An 18,602-nucleotide genomic window follows, 5' to 3' on the forward strand; every position below is an offset into this window, starting at 1 on the left:
CCACTTACCTCAGCCTCCTGCGTGCCAGCCCATACTCCTCCTGGGTCCTCCAGGACTTCCTGCAGAGGTCACCAGCAGGAAGCTCCCAGTGCTAGGAGGGGGAGGAGAGCCGCGGAGACCCACGGAGACAGCAGCTTCGCAAAGGGCAGCTCTTTTCGTAAGAGCTGTCCTTTGTGATACTAATCGCGTATGTTAGTCCATATGCGATTAGTAATTTTGCGATGACTGGCGGGATGTGCACCACAAGGTTAGTACATGCCGCACTTGATCATAAAAGATAGAGTGTTTGCTGTACTTTCCAACATTTGTGGGACAAAGACTGGCATGGTTCTGAATGTTGACATGTTCATAATGTCAACAGGTTCCTAATGTCGTCATGTTCAAAATGTCGATATTATGCATGTCTACACTACGAACATATCAGCGTTAGGGTTAGGCTGCAGTTATGGTAAGGGTCAGGCTTCATTAGCGTTAGATAGTATGGTCCAGGGCCGTAGCTAGGGTAGTGCGGCCGGTGCCATCGCACAGGGCACCACAGGTCAGGGGGTGCTGTTTGGGCCTGTCAAATTTCTGTTTATTATCATTCTCGCTTGTAGCTTCCTCTTATTTCATCCCCAGCATCTCCTGGCCTCTCTTATCTCTTCCCTGGCCCTTCCCCATGAGGCCATGGCTGTTTTTTGGGTGCATTATGTCCCTTTGAAAAATCAGGGGGGCGCCAATGCTCTTTCTGGCACAGGGCACCAAAAAGTCTAGTTACGGCTCTGGTATGGTCAACATTCACACCATTGACATGCATACTGTCGACATGTTGCCATTATGTCAGTGTTGACATAGTGAATGACGACATGTCAAATGTTGACTTTTAGACCCTGTTGCATTCACAATGTCGAAATCCTATCAGCATTTTCATGTCGACATGCCGACTGACGACATTACAATTGTCGACCTGGTAGACCACACTATAACACATTAACATATTTAATTCTTGAAATAATTCTTAGTCGAATGTGCAAATGTATAATATAATGTAGAATGACAGACTTGTTCCCTTCAGACAGTGCATATGGAATTTCATACCAACTTAGACAAATGTGGTGGCTATTTAAAGCAGCAGCCTGCCTTGGGTATCCTAGGGGTCAGGCCAGCACCTTGCAAAATAAAAATACAGTACGAGAAGGTCAGGTTTTACATTACATGAGCCATTATAGAATGGAAAGTTATATGCTGCTTTGCATTCTGGGTAACAATATCTGCTCAATAATAACAGAGTTATTAAACAATAAAGAGTTATCCAAATAATTTTTCTTGTTAAAACATTTTTAGTAATTTCTCAAGTTTATGGTAACAGTTTCAGTTTTTCAGTTCGTGAGTTTCCCAAAACTAATGAAAATTTACCTTTTTGTATTATAAAACAATCGATTTTTTTTTCATGTTTTGTTAATATTCATGTGTTTTCATTTAAAAGTTTTTATTAAACACTAAAATATTATCTTGCATATCAGCAACTCCTCTTTCAGCCATCCGATGGACTCGCGTTGTCACAGGGAAGGTTGCAAACTGCATATTGGCCTGCAAGAGTTGGTATTCCTCCAAACATTTACAATTGATAATCGAAAAAGGACTTGGTCATGTGATACGGGGGGCGTAGCCACATCACAATGGAACATCACATGCCATGTTCCCCAGAGGAGTTGTATATCTCTCTGGAGCCCCCTCCCCTAAAACATTGCTACATTATGCGCACACACCAGGGGCAGGTGCTCACAGTCTCTTTTCAATTTTTATTGAATTTTTGTTAAGAAAAACACAGTACAAAACACAAACAGAGAAAGAAATAGTAGAATTTACCAAACCAATTCACGCAAGAGAAGGGGCCTGTGGAGCCTTCCAATCCCGAGCTATAAGCACCTTAACTAATTTTAGGAAAACATAAACATAAAGTTGTAAATATGAATTTAAAAAATCAGATAGGCCTAGGCCAAAGATACAGATACGTGGGGTCATAGAGGAGAATCCCCATTCCAGCCTCACCAATACAGCGTACCACAGCAGACCAAAATTCCAACACGTGCGGGCCAGACTAGAGCATGTGCCAGAAATCATCGTCAGGAGTGTTACTATTCAGACGTGAGGTAGAGGTCAACTGCCCATCTTAAGGCGTGTATCCATATCCACTAGACGATATTGTTATCGTTCATCGTCCGCAATAGCTTTCAGTGTGTATGTCATCAATGACCAGCGATGCATGCTCCCGATGTTCGTTGACGACATCTTTCATTGCCCACATTTGAAGGGCAACCTGACGATATCATCAGGTTCTGCAAATACGGGGATGAGGGAGAGTTACGTCACTGAACGATATCGTTAATGATATCATTCAGTGTGGATGCTCAATGACATTAACGACATTGAGCCCGGCACTGCAGGTGAAACACTAGACGATATTGCTCATGGAGCATATTGTCTAGTAATGGTAATGCGTCTCCAAGCAGAAGCACTTGAGTTCAATAGACCTGGTGCAGAATATAGAGTTGTATCTGCTGAAGTCGGGCACGCGTCGAAGCAAATCGAAGCAACACGAGTAGAACCAAGTACCAAATGCCCAGCATCATCCAACAAGGGGCACAAGTCACATTCACAAAGCAATCTGAGAGACTGTAACAATGTGCAACATCTAGGAGTAGACATAGGACATTTGCTTTTAAGAAGCAAGTGTGCAGAGCAAGGTATGGACTCATAGATAACCGATACGGTACCTCCCGACTGAGCATGTTGCAGCTGCAAGTATCTAAAAAAACATGTTATTCAGATGACCAAAATCCTCCCCTGAGCTGAGAATAGGAACAGAGCACACCCGTCCTGTACAATTGGCCCACAGTGCTCACTCCCAGGGACAACCAGAGGGGCCAACACAAAAGAGAAAGAAGCTCATAAAAAGGATAACCCTATAGAGGAGAGCAGGGATCAATAACCAAATCATCCAAAATCTTAACTGCTACTTGCCATACCCTACGAGCCTGCACCAAAATAGGAGAACAATGCCGTAGGGAGGACGTAGCAAGTAAAAACTGGAGCAGTTTAAACGGACTACCAGCCTGATGAAGCAGAGCCCAGTATGCATACCCATGTTCTGAGTCAGCAACCCGGTCCCAAAGATGCACCAACTCAGCGGCCAAGTAATACAACTGCAAATCAGAAAGCTCCAAACCACCATCCCCCGGGGATGACTCAAGGGTTTTATATGCAATACGAGCTTGCTTATTCTCCCAAATAAAAGAAGTCACATAGTGGGCTATTAAGGAGAATAAGGAAACAGGCAGGTAGAATGCTGCAAAATGTATAACAATTTAGGTAGTATAACCCATCTTCGCCAAGTTTACCCAACTCACAGCCCCCTTTTATAATGGAGAGTGATACTCACCCCCCAACAGTCCGGACAAATGGGACAAAACTTGTGCGCATTCTAGAATTGGGACCATTCTACCAGTATGTTTAGGTAATATAAGAGTTTGCCATAGCTTGGTTACTTTAGCTCAGTGGTTCTCAAACTCGGTCCTCAGGACCCCACACAGGTCACATTTTCCAGGTCACCCAGCAGGTGCACAGGTGTATTCATTACTCACTGAGACATTTTAAAAAATCCACAGATAGAGCTTATTATTTCACTTGTTATTCTGTGAGGAGATATGGAAAACATGCACTGTTTGGGGTCCTGAGGACCAAGTTTGAGAACCTGTGCTTTAGCTTAATCTATTTTAGATCTCTCCAAGATTTGATAAATCTCCTCCTTGAAATGTTACAAAATAGCATGTCAGCTATGCTTGCTATGTGATCATTAGCACTGCCATTCCCCCTGATTGTGCTAATTGAGGAGTGATAACCTTCATTTTTTTTCTGTTCTACTCTAAAACTGATGGATTAAAATTCTCTGTATTTTATATGTATCAATCATGGGACCTCAAAAACCACAGGTTGCATGTCACTGGTCTAGTGGTAGTGCACTAGTGGTAGTGCACCCTTCACCTTTTCTGGCATCCCGATTACTGGCCACAGTGTAAGGAAGATGTATCAAACCTTGGAGAGAGAGAAAGTGGAGAAGTTTCCCACAGCAACCAATCAGCTGCTGTCATTTCGTTAATGACAGAAGCTAATTGGTTGACTTGGGCAACTTCTCCACTTTATCTATTTCCAAGGCTTGATACATCTCCCCCACAGGGAGATGCTGACATATACCCACCATCTTTGCGTAGAGAGGAATCTGTAGTTACCACAGTATATTGAATAGCGTTCCTTAAAAGTTCATTCTAAAACATGAGTCATTGGACTACAAATGGGATAAATATCAGGATGCTTTTTCAATTGCTTGACTTTGTAAGGCATTAAAAGATTACTAACCCCAAATGTATACAACACCACATTTACAGCATACAATATATAAGGTGTTGAGCATTGCCCCATCTTGTTTCCAAACTCCATTGATACAGAACATATCTGTAACCTGCACTTCTTTTCAGAGCCGTAACTAGACTTTTTGGTGCCCTGTGCCAGAGAGAGCATTGGCGCCCCCTCCCCCCATTTTTTAAATAGGGACATAAGATAATGCACCTGAAAAAGGGCCATGGCCTCATGGGGAAGGGCCAGGGAAGAGATAGGGGAGGCTGGAGAGAAGGATGATAAACAGGAAAATTAACAGGCCCAAGCAGCGCCCCCTGCCCTGTGGTGCCCTGTGCCATGGCACTGGTCGCACTGCCCTAGTTACGGCCCTGCCTCTTTTGCAGCTGCTTCACACTGCCAATCAGACAGCTAACCATAAGCAAATGCCATGAACATAGTTGGCTTTGCTTGCTCTGTATTCAATGAACTCGAGCAGCCAGAGTTCAGCTTGGTTGCTTACTGGAGATGACCAAAGGGGTTGGATACGTCGGTCAGAATCCCGATGCCGGCATCTCAACAGGGTTAGGATACCGACACCTGTTGGTCAGTATCCTAACCCTCCTCCTCTCCCTACCATACCCCTAAACCTCCCTCCCCGGTGCCTAAACCTAACCTTCCCCCCTAATGCCTAAACTGAATCTCCCCCTTCCTGCACCCTTAAACTAACCCTCCCCCCTTAGTGCCTAACCCTCCCCCAAAATCATTATTGACAACAACTGACAAATGGTTAATTAATTCCCAGACCTGAAAGGACAGCACTGAGGGGAGCTGAGGGAATACCCATGAACAGGACATATGCACAATCAAAGATCAGAAGATGGCAACTACCAATATTACGTGAGGTTTGGCAGAATTTGGGGTAAAGGTTATACAAATGGGAGATAAGGAGGGTGCTACCAACCAACAAAGGGACCATTATGTTTAACCGCCAATAAATTCTAATTGGGTTGATTGAAAAGGAATCCAGAACAAAAGCCTCAGTGTGACAGCGGCCAATGTGGCCTCACATCATTACCTTATAAAAAGTAATGACATTTGTTAAGCATGACCAGCCTTCATCATACCTCGTAGGCACTGGAAGTATTTTCTACAACGTATTTCCCCTCAGAATCCGTTAAGACATATTTCCTACTACCAAAAATATCTGGATTTACTCCTAATCTTATAAATGCCCCATTATCTCTCTGTGGGAGCATCTTTCTAAACAAGTAGTTTGCAAATCATATACTATAAATAAGCGCCTGGTGTCCCTTTTAATAGCAGGTTTGCTGTTCACGTAAAAGATATATGTTATTATGTAGCTACAGGAACTGTTCCCCTTTGGGAGGGGTGCAGTAGAAAACATTAACAGTGGATAGGCACCCAATAGTTCGACACCAGATGGTCAACTGCCAATTGATCGACAGTGCAAAAAGGTCGACAGGTACAAAAGGTTGACAGGGACAATGGTAGACACAAACATGATCAACATTTTTTTCTTTCTGTAAGCCTAATCCTCACGCTAACCCTCCCCCTAGCGCTTAACCCTTCCGCTGGTGTCTAATCTTAACTGTCCCCTCTGGGAGACTAACCCTCCGCCAAGTGCCTAACCCTAACCTTAAAAATTGTGAAAAAAAAACATGGAAACATATGTGTCGACTATTTTTGTGTAGACCATTTGTCTCTGTCAACCTTTTATACCTGTTGACCTTTTGACCCTGCTGACCTATTGCCTGTCGACCTTTTGGTGTTGATCTTTCATTCGAATACCTTTTGGGAGTTGCTTGTATAAACTAGAGATGAGCGGTTCGGATTCTGTGGAATCCGAACCGCTCCGAACATTGGGGATCCGAGTCCACCCGAACCCTGTTCGGGTGTTCCCCGCCGGACTCGGATCCCTGTTCGGGGCCGAACGGCGGCCGCCTGATGTCGGATTCTCACTAGAGAATCCAACATCAGGGCTCCTATTGTGTAGGGCAGAGCGCTGTGATAGCGCTCTGCCCTACACAGATACAAGCACACAGCCGCCAGCGGCAGCTGTGTGTTTGTTACGGCAGCCAATGAGAGCCACACAGACTCTCATTGGCTGCTGCACGGAGGGAGCCGGCTGGAGCTCACACATGAGCTCCGTCTTCCGGCTCCCTCCTCAGCGTGTGACAGCAGAGCGGACGGCGCGGGAGCGGGGATACAGGTAAGTTTTTTTTTTTTTTACTTGTACAAGGGCCGGGGGCGCTACTGGGGGGGGGGGTCTGCTACTGGGGGTCCATACTACTGGGGGGGCCTGCTACTGGGGGGGGGGCTATACTACTGGGGGGGTCTGCTACTGGGGGTGGCTATACTACTGGAGGGGGCTATACTACTGGGGGGGGTCTGCTACTAGGGGGGGTCTGCTACTGGGGGTCCATACTACTGAGGGGCTATACTACTGGGGGGGGCTTACTACTGGGGGGTGGTCTGCTACTGGGGGGGTCTGCTACTGGGGGGGCCATACTACTGAGGGGCCATACTACTGGGGGGGCATACTACTGGGGGGGCTTACTACTACTGGGGGGCATACTACTGGGGGGGCTTACTACTACAGGGGGGGCCATACTACAGGGGGGCTAATACTGGGGCAGCCTACTACTGGGGGGGCCTACTACTGGGGGGGCCATACTACTGGGGGGCATACTACTGGGTGGCATGCTAATGGGGGGCATACTACTGGGGGGGCCTGCTAATGGGGGGCATACTACTGGGTGGCATGCTAATGGGGAGCATACTACTGGGGGGGCCTTCTAATGGGGGTATACTACTGGGGGGCATTCTACTGGGGGCACTGCATAGGGGACCCTACTACTAAGGGGACTGCATAGGGGGCACCACTGCTGGGGGCATTGTGTAAGGGACACCGCTACTGTGGGCATTGTGTAAAAGGGGCACTACTGTGGGCATTGTGTAAAAGGGGCACTACTGTGTGTCGTAACATAAATAAGAGACACTACTTTATGGTGTAATGTGAATCAGGCCCTATGTGCGGTGTAATGTGAATAAGATTGTGCACTGTGACTCCTTGGGCCGTAGCCCACTATGTAAACAAGTACTGTGACTCTGCTGGCCGTACCCACTGGGTGGGTGCACTACTTTTCATTTCTGCCACTGCTGTGTGGCAATGTGTCATAGATGTGCTTTATACTGTGGTGTCTGTGTCGTTGTGCCGCTGCTTTGTCGCTTGGTAACCAGTCAGCTCACTGCAACCTTTGGCCAATAATGTTGAAAACAATATTATAAGCTGTGATATAGTCTAAATTGACTGGAAATTAATGTTATTGAGGTTAATAATACTCTAGGAAGAAAAAAAAGACCAATTTATGTGATTTTAGCTTTTTTTGTCAATTTTTGTAAAAAAATCCAAATCCAAATCCAAAGCCAGTCACCCCAGTTTGGCAAATCCAAATCCAAATCCAAAGCCGGACGACGAATTAGAACCAAATCCAAATCCGGCAAAAATGGTACGGCGCACATCCCTAGCATAAACCCTTTACACCTTCCATTCAGTAGACTGATGACACTTGAGTTACCAGCAAGAATCCACCCCAAAGTCAGTACACTAGACTCTTACACTATGACATCTTGTTGGATGTTTGATAGGCATTGAGTATAAAAACTATTTACTTTATGTAATAGAGGCCATATCAGATTTATTCAGTTAAGGCAAATTCCTGACACTATTTATTATTCTTATTAACAGTTATATTTATATAGCGCACACATATTATGCAGCACTTTACAGAGACTATTTAATGGAGCTTACAACCTATAAAGTAACAACCAATCAGCTCCTAACTGTCATTTTCTAAACACAGCCTGTAAAGTGACAGTTAGGAGCTGATTGGTTGGTACTTTTTATCTCCATCCACTTTATCTCTCTCCAAGGCTTAGTACATGCGGTAGATCTTATACAGTATATTCCCTATCACATGGACAAACATACACACATTTTTACAGAAGCAAATGAACCTACCAGTATGTGTTTGGAGTGGAAACCAGAGCACCTGGAGGAAACCCACTCATATTCTGGGAGAACATACACACTCTACATGGAAAGCGCCTTGTCTGACCACTAAGCCAACATGCTGCTGAATGTCGATCGTTACTTTTGATATAAATATCCAATGCCAGATTCACATTAGGTATGTGCCCAGCATAGGCAATGAACAAAAAGTTTATTAAACTTTAGCAGTGTCATTGAATGGGGAGGAGGGATGTTTCATTAACTGGGGAAAAGGTCACCTGAAAATATTTCTTCTTTGCAACTCTACTTCTTTGCTGGAAACAGTGAAATAACCCAGAGCAACCAATCAGATTCCAAATGTCATTCTTCTAGTCAGGTTTATAAAATGTAAGTACATACATACAGCTAGCCTATGTACCAGTGTTCATACTGTAACTGCCCGAGGTGTCTTTATCTGTGGCTGAAGTACAGCTCCTAGCATGTGCCCCTACCAGATCGTCACTCCAAAAATACAATGACAAGTGTTTATCATGCTGAGAGAGAGAAATCGTTCCCATATTCATTTCTATACTTATACTTACTTATACTTACAGTATTAGTAACAGCTGTTTATATTTTTATCCTATTAGGGAGGAAATAACGCAGGACATACTGTGGTGGTAGAAGGAAAAGAATATGATTTCCATCTCTTTCCAAGTGGCATTATTAATGCTAAAGCAATCTCTTTTATTGGTAAGTGCATCCTTATAGTACCTATATTATTATATATATAGAATTGTACATTTTGTCACTCCCACAATGGGTGCGATATGTATTACCGCCGGCCGCAACAAAAGGAGGAAATCCCGATCGTCCTAAAGGTAAGTATTAACTAACCTAACCCCCTAACCCTAACCCTCCTTAGGGGTGCCTAACCCAAACCTCCCCCCCTGTGCCTAACCCTAACCCCCCCTCTAAGTACCTAAACCTAACCCCCCCTTCCCCGCTGCCTAAACCTAAGTCCCCCGGGGGGGCCTAACCCTTACCCTCCTTCCCCCTAGCCTAACCCTAACCCTGCCGAGGGGGTGCCTAACCCTAAGTCCCCCCTGGGAGCCCTAAACCTAACCCTCCACCCCCCCGCGCGGCTGTCCGCTGCGGTGCCCGGCATCACTTCGATCGGGATGCCAGGCACCGGTCTCCCAGTGTCGGTAAAATTACAGGCGTCTAGATTTAGACGCCTGTCATTCAACCCTTACCGGGATTATGTGGTCTGGAAGCCGGCGGTCGGCTTTTAGACCGTCGGCTTCCAGACTACATCCCCCCACAATGGAGTCAGAAAGATGCTCTGTTTAAAATTCATGGCAGTGTATGGCAGTAATGGCAGAAAAAGACACAGCCTTAAGGAAGAGACCAGGAAGCGTCTCGGAACATGTTTGCATACCTCATGCTACCCGGACCCCTGATGCAGCAATAAGGACGTATCCCAACTGGTAAAGCCCAGGAGCCACATGCAGGGGTACCGGTGTCTCTGCATGCTTTTTTTGCCTAAACACCTGCGGCTCCTTTTCACAGTTGGCGGTAGGACCTTCTTTTTACTTATGTGACTTATGTTTTACCATTGTTTTATGATTCCATGTTCTGGAGAACTTAGCCTTCTTTATTAAGGCCTTTTTATGATAATTTCTGGCACATTATTTCTGCCTACTATTGTTCAATGTTTTATGTACCCATATCCACCAGATTATCTGTTAGGTGATCAGTGCATAATTATCTGTGCACATATTTACATGTTTAATAAATAATATCTTTTTTATGGTTTATTGGGCTAGCGCCAATTATTTGTGTCACTCTTTTTCTGCCATTATTGTTACCCTTGTGAGCTCTAATTAGGGAGACTCACAGTCACATTTAGGCTTGCTCTGACCCTAGAAGCGCCCACACAAGCACACCGTAAAACCTTTTACTGGTGTATGGCAGTGACTGCAATGTGACGTGATAAACACTAGGTGGCGCTGCGTTCTTGTCTTTGTTTGACTAAACTAAAATAGCATTTTTGACATAAAAAGATGCATGTATAAAAAAAAAAAAGAATGGGCCTAATTGAAAGGGGGACGCGGTGGCAGCTGCGATTGCGTCTTTATGCTCATGCCGCAGCCAATGGTCTTACTACTGAGACACCTACCCGCTGCGGCGGTAACCCGTCGCTGTGATTGCTACAAAGCAACATCAGTCCCATCATCGGAGATTGCACCAGGCCTATGGAGGCGAAGAATCTCTGTCTGAACATGGCCGCCTGTGTCAGTGCAACAGTATCTTTAGAAGCAGTCGCTGACTGCAATACGTCCACGACACGCGCGCATCTGGCTAGCCGCCCCACTGTTACCACCCGGGAAATGTCCACTGAAAATCAGTCTCTCTGAGTCCAAATTTGTTCTGCGTCTCAGAGCGATAATCAACAGGATCAGTGGCGGTTCCAGAGGTGGGGCTGCAGCACAGTCCAAAATTCAAATAGGGGAGTCACACCAACTGCCAGTCAGTCCCGGCCAGTGATGTTTGGCAGCAGTTGGGGTGGCAGTTGGTGTGGGCTCCCCTATTTGAATTTTGGACAGCGCTGCAGCCTCACCTCTGGAGCCGCCACTGATCGGGATACATGCACAGTGCGACTCGGTCATATGCAAAGACTGAAAACATCAGCGTCCGACATAGACACTGCGCCAACTCTGAATCAGGCCCAATGTGTTTCCAAGTAGAAAACAAATGTTTTAGTTAACATTGTGAATCTGTACACAATAAATTATTCAATACTGTAGTAATCATTCAATTATTATATTGACATTTGAACACTGCACATGAATATAGCAGCAGAGCAGCATACCCTCATATCCTGAAAAGTGTCTCCCAGAAAATGCTTCAGGTTTAATATTAACCCACCATGTACTGTAGTGCAGCTCTCATCTGTGTGTCTGTATGTTGCACATACAGGGGATTATTCTGAGTCGGGTGGATCTCTATACACAGACACATACGGAGAGTGTTTGCTTACAGCGATGCTAGTGTACACATCTCTCCATATGTCCGTCCTATTCTGAACCTGTCGGTACCTGGCCAGGTCTGTCTTTCCGTGAAATTGGGTGTTTCTGGGTGGGATCTGGGTGGCGACAATGATAATCGCACTTATCCGTCCTATCTTGTGGGAGTGTCCTGGGCGTGTATCTACAGCTCAGTGCGATTCTGAGCCCTGCATCCGGGGAAGGGAAGCCTGTACCTGACGGATCTCTTGCACCTGGCATGGGACTGCTGCATGTGCAGATACTAATGAAGACGGTAGCTGCGGCTGGCGTATAGTCAGTGGGCGGCGCGTGTTTCGTCTTGCAGATGCACGATCCACCGCATTAGCTGAACGGAATCTCACATCAGCATAAGGTAGTAAATCAGGTTTCTGCGGCGGCCGGCAGCTACAGCCACGTTGCGTCTGAATGAGTCCCACAGTGTGTGTCTGTGAGTCTGTGTGTATATATTATTTAATTATTTATTACTGAGCAGTAAGTGTCTTTTATACAAAGTAACAAATATATATATATATATATATATATATATATACAGTGCCTTGTAAAAGTATTCAACCCCCTTGGCTTTTTACCTTTTTTGTTACATTACAACCTGTAATTTATTTATTTTTTTAATCTGAATTTTATGTGATGGATCTGCACAAAATAGTCTAATTTGGTGAAGTGAAATGAGAAAATATATATAAAACATAATCTTTATAAATAAAATTCTGAAAATTGGCATGTGCGTATGTAATCACCCCCTTTGGTATGAAGCCCCTCAAAAGTTCAGGTGCAACCAATTACCTTCAGAAGTCACATAATTAGTGAAATGAAGTCCACCTATGTGAAATCTAAGTGTCACATGATCTGTCAGTATAAACACACCTTTTCTGAAAGGCCCCAGAGGCTGCAACACCACTAAGCAAGAGGCATCACACCATGAAGACCAAGGAACTCTCCAAACAAGTCAGGGACAAAGTTGTAGAGAAGTACAATTCTGGGTTGGGTTATAATAAAATATCCAAATCTTTGATGATCACCCCGGAGCACCATCAAATCCATCATCATCAAATGGAAAGAACATGGTACCACAACAAACCTGCCAAGAGAGGGCCGCCCACCAAAACTCACAGACCGGGCAAGGAAGACATTAATCAGAGAGGCAGCAGAGAGACCAAAGGTAACCCTGAAGGAGCTGCAGAGTTCCACAGCAGAGACTGCTGTATCTGTGGATGTGAACACAATAAGCCGTACACTCCATAGAGCTGGGCTTTATGGAACAGTGGCCAGAAAAAAGCCATTACTTAGTAATAAAAATAAGAAGACACTATTTGAGTTTGCCAAAAGGCTTGTGGATGACTCCCCAAATGTATGGAGGAAGGTACTCTGGTCAGATGAGACTAAAATTGAACTTTTCGGCCACCAAGGAAAACGCTATGTCTGGCACAAACCCAACACATCCCATCACCCCAAGAACACCATCCCCACAGTGAAACATGGTGGTGGCAGCATCATGCTGTGGGGATGTTTTTCAGCAGCAGGGACTGGGAAACTGATTCAAGTCGAGGGAAAGATGGAGGGTGCTAAATACAGGGATATTCTTGAGCAAAACCTGTTTCAGTCTGCCTGTGATTTCAGACTGGGACGGAGGTTCATCTTCCAGTAGGACAATGACCTGAAGCATACTGCTAAAGCAACACTCGAGTGGTTTAAGGGGAAACATATAAATGTGTTGGAATGGCCTAGTCACAGCCCAGGTCTCAATCCAATTGAGAATCTGTGGTCAGACTTGAAGATTGCTGTTCACAAGCGGAAACCATCCAACATGAAGGAGCTGGAGCAGTTTTGCCTTGAGGAGTGGGCAAAAATCCCAGGGGCAAGATGTGGCAAGCTCATAGAGACTTATCCAAAGCGACTTGCAGCTGTAATTGGCGCAAAAGGTGGCTCAACAAAGTACTGACTTTATTGGGGTGAATAGTTATGCACGCTGAAGTTTTCTGTTATGTTTTCCTAAATGTTGTTTGATTCACAATATAAAAAAAACACAGCTTCACAGTTGTAGGCATGTTCTGTGACTGAAATGATGCACACCTTCAAATAATCCATTTTAATTCCAGGATGTGAGGCAACAAAACATGAAAAATGCAAAGGGGGGTGAATACTTTTACAGGGCACTGTATATATATATATATATATATATATCTATGATACAGTAGGTACAATTGTTATACTCTGTGGGGCTTCTTCGAGGTGTCCGACTCCTAACCATGGCTTCAGTCTCTCTAATGGTGCATACACACGATCAGATTTTTTCTTCAGATATGGACGATAACGATTTAAAAATCGTTCAGTCGTTCATATCTGAAGGAAAATCGTTCATATCTGACATGCCTGAACGATGGACGATCAACGATGCGCGTTCCCGTTTGTCAGATAACGATATCTGACATCTGATGGGTTTGCAGTCAGACTTGGACGATTCCATTCATTTTAATGCAGTCAAAAATCGTTCAATCGTTCAAATCGTTCAAAACTTTGGTCAAATCGTTCAAATCGTTTAATCGTTCAGTCGTTCATCTGACAAATCTGACAAGTCTGACAAATCTGACCGTGTGTACGCTCCATTATGGAGCATACACACGGTCAGATTTGTCAGATTTGTCAGATGAACGATTTGAACGATTTGAACGATTTTACCAAAGTTTTGAACGATTTGAACGATTGAACGATTTTTGACTACATTAAAATGAATGGAATCGTCCAAGTCTGACTGCAAACCCATCAGATGTCAGATATCGTTATCTGACAAACGGGAACGCGCATCGTTGATCGTCCATCGTTCAGGCATGTCAGATATGAACGATTTTCCTTCAGATATGAACGACTGAACGATTTTTAAATCGTTATCATTCATATCTGAAGGAAAAATCTGATCGTGTGTATGCACCATAAAGCCAGCTTTGTATGTGTGATAAAATACAGTATATGTAGTTTGTAAAAATATTTTGTTATAGTGACACCAAGTGGTTCAATGTAAAACAACATGTTACAAACAAATACTGAAAACTTATATTTTATTTTATTTAAACTGACCTGATTAAGGACTGTATTTATTAACATTATTTTGACTAAAATAAAGTGAAAAAGGGTGTTTTCACACCCTTTTCACATTATTTTAGTATCACCTATAGTTATTACAGGGCAATTGGAGTAGAATTCGTAAAATTCTACTCCAACCCCTAAGTATCACTTAGTTTTAGTAAGCAGATCGCATTTCCCATAATTGTAATGGGAAGTGTGATCTGGCCAAAGTTACTAAAAATAAATTGTGAAAAAATACCAGGGAAAGCCCTGTGATAATAACGCCACCTGGAGGTGGCGTTATCCAGGGTCTCCCCCGGTTACCGGACTCCTGCTCCGCTCTAATGGGGAGAGCAGAGCCGGGAGTCGGTACCAGTAATCAGCTTTGTGGTCTAAACAGACCGCAAACTGATTAATCTAAAAAAATAAAATTGTAAAAAAAAAATTAACTTACCTGACTCCAGGGACTGGTGATCGGGGCTCTGGGTAATGTCCTCCCTCCGGTCAGCTGGTCTCCCATAGTGCACTGCGGCCCGGTCATCAGGTGATCGGGTCACAGTGCAGTATGGGATATCACCTGACCGGAGGACATGGAAGACATCACCGGAGGCCCGGATCATACAGGTAAGTGTAATTAAAGGAGGGAGGGGTCGCGGGGGAGGTTTGCAATCACAGGGGCGGGGCTTAGTGACAGGGGGTGGGGCTTAGTGCCGGGGGGGTAGCAGCGACGGCTGGTTGGCGTATGTGCGGGCACTTTGTCACAGTATTTTTTCCGAAAATACAGTGACTAGTGTGCGGATGGGATTCGCAGGGACAGAGCTTTTTTGCAAGCTCTGTCCCTGCAATGGATTTGTAGTAAATCCCTGTGATATTGCCTGAATTCGCAATGCGAATTCAGTCGTTAATATCACACTACAATCTGCATTCAATATGTGGATTGTAGTAAATCGAGCCCTAAGGGCCTGATTCAGAGCCGGATGCTATTTGCGCTCGCTCGTTCAGAAAAAAGGGGTGGCTATTCAAATGAACCATTCGCTCTTTGCGGTCTGTTCACACCTCTATGTCTGAACGAGCGAACAAAACTTGCAGTCGTTTTTTGGAAAACTACGCCCCCTGGCCGCTCGCATCCTACGTCATGTCCGCTATTTATTAGATTAATCGAGTACATCGACCAGCGTATGAACTGCTCGCTATTCTTGTGGTTGGTTTTTCCTACCGCAATCATGCGAGCAGTTCTGACTATAAAATAACCCAGTGACGTGGTCAATGACGCTGCTGTATTAATTATACACACCCATAAAACGCCCGTTTTGACCTTTAAGCACGCCTGCGTTCGGATCTCCACTCCCCGTTTTCAAGCACCTTCCCCTGTTACCACCCACATACGCCTCCTCATGTCACTCAAAATAGCAGGCATTCGCTATTTAGTAGGGATCTGCGCCGGACCATTTTTGCCGGATTTGGATTTGGTTCTAATTCGTCGTCCGGCTTTGGATTTGGATTTGGATTTGCCAAACTGCGGTGACTGGCTTTGGATTTGGATTTGGATTTGGATTTTTTTACAAAAATTTACAAAAAAAGCTAAAATCACATAAATTGGTCTTTTTTTTCTTCCTAGAGTATTATTAACCTCAATAACATTAATTTCCAGTCAATTTAGACCATATCACAGCTTATAATATTGTTTTCAACATTATTGGCCAAAGGTTGCAGTGAGCTGACTGGTTACTAAGCGACAAAGCAGCGGCACAACGACACAGACACCACAGTATAAAGCACATCTATGACACATTGCCACACAGCAGTGGCAGAAATGAAAAGTAGGGCACCCACCCAGTGGGGTACGGCCAGCAGAGTCATAGTACTTGTTTACAAAGTGGGCTACGGCCCTAGGAGTCACAGTGCACAATCTTATTAGCATTACACCGCACATAGGGCCTGATTCACATTACACCATAAAGTAGTGTCTCTTATTTATGTTACGACACACAGTAGTGCCCCTTTTACACAATGCCCACAGTAGTGACCCTTTTACACAATGCCCACAGTAGCGGTGTCCCTTACACAATGTCCCCCCAGCAGTGGTGCCCCCTATGCAGTCCCCTTAGTGGTAGGGTCCACTATGCAGTGCCCCCAGTAGAATGCCCCCCAGTAGTATGCCCCCCATTAGCAGGCCCCCCCCAGTAGTATGCCCCCCATTAGCAGGCCCCCCCAGTAGTATGCCCCCCATTAGCATGCCACCCAGTAGTATGCCCCCCCAGTAGTATGGCTCCCCCAGTAGTAGGCTGCCCCAGTAGCAGGCCCCCCCAGTAGTAGGCTGCCCCAGTAGTAGCCCCCCCTGTAGTATGGGCCCCCCCTGTAGTATGGCCCCCCCTGTAGTAGGCTGCCCCAGTAGCAGCCCCCCCAGTAGTAGTAAGCCCCCCCCAGTAGTATGGCCCCCCCAGTAGCAGCAGGCCCCTCAGTAGTATGGCCCCCCCAGTAGCAGACCCCCCCCAGTAGTATAGCCCCCCCCAGTAGCAGGCCCCTCTGTAGTATGGCCCCCCCAGTAGTATAGCCCCGCCCAGTAGCAGACCCCCCCCAGTAGTGCAGACCCCCCCAGTAGTATAGCCCCCCCCAGTAGCAGGCCCCTCTGTAGTATGGCCCCCCAATAGTGCAGATCCCCCCCAGTAGTATGGCCCCCCCAGTAGCAGACCCCCCCCCAGTAGTATAGCCCCCCCCAGTAGCAGGCCCCTCTGTAGTATGGCCCCCCCAGTAGTATTGCCCCCCCCAGTAGCAGACCCCCCCCAGTAGTGCAGACCCCCCCCCAGTAGTATAGCCCCCCCCCCAGTAGCAGGCCCCTCTGTAGTATGGCCCCCCAAGTAGTATAGCCCCCCCCAGTAGCAGACCCCCCCCCAGTAGCGCCCCCGGACCTTTGACAAGTAAAAAAATTAAAAAAATAAAACTTACCTGATTCCCCGCTCCCGCGCTGTCCGCTCTGTCACACGCTGAGGAGGGAGCCGGAAGACGGAGCTCATGTGTGAGCTCCAGCCGGCTCCCTCCGTGCAGCAGCCAATGAGAGTCTGTGTGACTCTCATTGGCTGCTGTAACAAACACACAGCTGCCGCTGGCGGCTGTGTGTCTGTGTCTGTGTAGGGCAGAGCGCTATCACTGCGCTCTGCCCTACACGCGAGGAGACCTGATGTCGGATTCTCTAGTGAGAATCCGACATCAGGCGGCCGCCGTTCGGCCCCGAACGGGGATCCGAGTCAGGCGGTGAACACCCGAACAGGGTTCGGGTGGACTCGGATCCCCAATGTTCGGAGCGGTTCGGATTCCACAGAATCCGAACCGCTCATCTCTACTATTTAGCGAACAAATGATTTTCGGCCGCACTGACTGGTTCGCGCATGCGTATTACGATCTGTACGCATACGCAGTTGTGCAAACATCGCTCGGAAAGAACGAGCGGCCGCTTACGAGCGGCTCTGAATCAGGCCCTAAGTGTTACTGAATTTGCAAGAAAAGTGTATTTCACTCTTAGGGGTATATTTACTAATGTGAGGGTTTTTAGAAGTGGAGATGTTGTCCATAGCAACCAATCAGATTCTACTTAACATTTATCTAACAACTTACAGAAAATAATAGCTGATTGGTTGCTATGGGCAACATCTCCACTTCTAAAAACCTGCACTTTAGTAAATATACCCCTTACAGACTAAATGACAGCGTCCTTCTATATTTTTCATAGTTTTTTTGTCATGAATCATCATCTTTGGAACAAATATATATTGGCAAGCTGTCCGATATACCTAAGACAAAGTGTAGCATACGTGCAATGGTGCATACACACCGTCAGATAAAAAGGACGATATAAAAGATAACGATATCGTTTGATCGTTTATATCGTTCTTTTTTTTTAGCCCCCTCGAATGACCATCGATGCGCGGGCACGGATGGTCGATATCGATATCGACCAATGCCCGTGCATGCAGGCAAACCTGGTCGATATAGCATGTGCTGGACGATCAGACAATGATATTTGAGGACACTTGCTGTAGTCTCTTACTAGTCTCTTACTTACTTGGGAAATGGCTGATATCTTTGTT

The 18,602-nt window shown here is 45.6% G+C and overlaps 1 protein-coding gene across 1 annotated transcript in view; it reads left to right on the plus strand.

Moving 5' to 3' along the window:
- ADSS1 (adenylosuccinate synthase 1) overlaps positions 1-18,602 on the plus strand; it is an 83,199-nt gene that overhangs the window by 32,643 nt on the left and 31,954 nt on the right. The window contains exon 2 of the mRNA XM_088473745.1: positions 9,037-9,139. Coding sequence (XP_088329871.1) covers positions 9,037-9,139 — 103 coding nt within the window. The remainder of the gene's footprint in view (positions 1-9,036; positions 9,140-18,602) is intronic.

The sequence above is a fragment of the Taudactylus pleione genome, unplaced genomic scaffold (assembly GCF_031769625.1).
Source record: "Taudactylus pleione unplaced genomic scaffold, aTauple2 ptg000139l, whole genome shotgun sequence".
Lineage (NCBI taxonomy): Eukaryota > Metazoa > Chordata > Amphibia > Anura > Myobatrachidae > Taudactylus > Taudactylus pleione.